Raw genomic sequence first — 2,354 nt, 5'->3', positions numbered from 1 at the left:
ACACTGAAGCCAGTGATCATGTGGATATTAGATTTAGCTAGACTTTCTTATTCCTCGTGAATTAGATCATTATCCTCATGGATTAAGCTGCACTGTTATATTAACGTTGTAATGTTGGTCAATGGCTAATAATGCTAACGTTAAATTAGCCGTTCTCGCTCATTCAAGCTGCTACATGACATTATAAGGACTTGCATGTTTTTACTGCGCAAATAAACGTTCAATAACGTTACCTTGGAGCTCACAGGTGGTCCATCAGATGTGTCATGCCAGTGTTAATAACACAGATCCATGCACTGCCTACATTTACCCAGTTCACTTAAATCTCTGTCCAATGGACCATTTAATGTGATCATTAATCCATATTATTATTATTCATAATCGCCGTGTTTATTAACGCATGCTTGTTTACGTTGATTATTTCCCCGTGACGTGTTAGTTGATAAAAATGGCGGCTATATACAAAGCAACGGTTGCTATGGACGGCAGGCCATCGGTCGCTATTGGGGGGCGGGGCTTAGCTCCGCAGTTGTTTATAAACGCGCGAGCGCTGCAAAACCCACGTTTGATTGGCTGAACAACGTCACCTACGTCACGCCACGTCGGGTATTTAAACTGTGAAGTGATCAGACAATTTTTCATTATGGAATTCATCAACATGATGGAGGAAGTGACACGGAGTTGGACGGTGGTCAAGGTGTTAGGACAGGGATGTTATGGAGAGGTCAAGATGATAGTCAATAAACAGACTGAGGAGGCTAGGGCTATGAAGGTGGTGGACACCTCCAAGGCTGAATGGTGCAGCGCTGACATCAAGCAGGAGATCTACATCCACAAGGCTCTCAAGCACACCAACATCGTGCGCTTCTTTGGCCAGCAGAGCGTGGGCCAGATGGCCTATCTGTTCCTGGAGTACTGCAGTGGAGGAGAGCTGTTCGACCGCATACAGCCTGGCGTGGGCCTGGAAGAGCCACAAGCCCACAGGTATTTTGTGCAACTGATGGCGGCCGTGGAGTACCTCCATCGTCTGGGCGTCACGCACAGAGACATCAAGCCTGAGAACATCCTGCTGGATGAGAGCGACAACCTGAAGCTGGCCGATTTTGGTTTTGCCGCCGTGTTTCGTCGTCGCAGTGGCAGCGTGAGCGTCGGCAGCATCGAGCGTCTCTTCAGTAGGCGGTGTGGGTCACCTTCGTACATGGCCCCCGAGATTCTCGGCCAGACGGAGTTCAGAGCGCCGCCTGCAGACCTGTGGGCCTGTGGGGTGGTTCTGACCGCCATGTTGACTGGAGAGCTGCCCTGGGTTCAGGCCAGCGACACATGTCAGCAGTATCAAGACTGGCTCGAGAAGAAAATCTACGTGACACCTTGGAACAAAATCCCCCCCACACCACTTAGTCTGCTGTCTAAACTACTGCAGGCCAGTCCAGAGGGGCGCATCTCCATCCCGGACATAAAGAGCCACCGTTGGTTCACCCAGACCCAGAGAGCAGGTGGAAACCTGCTCTCCCTGAGATCTGCCTGCCAACACAACAACATACCCAGAACCAGCTGTGGAGTCTAATATTATGGCTGTGGGAACATGGTCGATAAAGGCACTTGCCCATGGGCTCCAGTATTTCACCCAATGAGTGCCAGAGTGACATTTTGAGCTCAGACTTGAGCTGGCTGAATTTAAAAAAAAAAAAAAAAAAAAAAAAATCCTCTCCTCTTGCTGTGACCTTGCCGTGGTGGAGAGGCTTGAGTGACTCTGTGACCTTGAGAGCAATGCTGGTGGGTGGGGGTCAAACCCTGACAGTTTCAACCCCCCCATCGCTGTTGATGGTCACCGATAAGAGTCCAGACAAACAACAGCACCAAACCGTCTCTTTCCGGGTTGGTTAGTGACATGGGGCCTTCAGTTGCAACCCCCTCCCCAACTCCCTCCCAGGCCAGCTCACGTCAGAGCTGCCCCCACCCTCACCTCACCTTAAAAAGCACCCTCAAAACCGACCTCTTCAGACTTGCAGTCCCCACCATCATTGTTGATTTTACAGACCCCTGTAAAATCCTATCCATTTGGACACTATCCCTTATGGGGGCCCCACGTTGAGAACCAGTGGTGTAGTTCTCTTGTCTTACAACATGCATATAAAACAAAGCATTGTTTATATATGGTGATGGTTGAGACAACGGTGACACGATTGGTTACTATGTTTTAATATACAGCAAGCATTACCCAAACATTTCAGTGCTGCGACCCCCAAAAATAATCATATTTGAACTGGGGACCCCCCCCCACCCTGACAAGTACTTGGCATTACATTGTAGGCATTACAATAATAATAATAATAATTAATTGCATTTTTATAGCG

At 48.7% G+C, this 2,354-nt stretch overlaps 1 protein-coding gene across 1 annotated transcript; it reads left to right on the top strand.

The window, feature by feature from the left end:
- Window positions 1-643: 643 nt before the first annotated feature.
- On the top strand, window positions 644-1,564 carry LOC311054290 (serine/threonine-protein kinase Chk1-like; the record flags this gene model as incomplete). Its single annotated transcript, XM_084070166.1, has 1 exon — window positions 644-1,564. The coding sequence occupies one exon, from the start codon at window positions 644-646 to the stop codon at window positions 1,562-1,564; it is 921 nt and encodes a 306-aa protein (XP_083926292.1).
- Window positions 1,565-2,354: the final 790 nt, after the last annotated feature.

This window comes from Gymnoscopelus microlampas (assembly GCF_963454915.1).
Source record: "Gymnoscopelus microlampas genome assembly, chromosome: 2".
NCBI classification, from domain to species: Eukaryota; Metazoa; Chordata; class Actinopteri; order Myctophiformes; family Myctophidae; genus Gymnoscopelus; species Gymnoscopelus microlampas.
The sequence above is the reverse complement of the archived record's forward strand: the minus strand, read 5'-3'. Positions and strand labels throughout refer to the sequence as shown.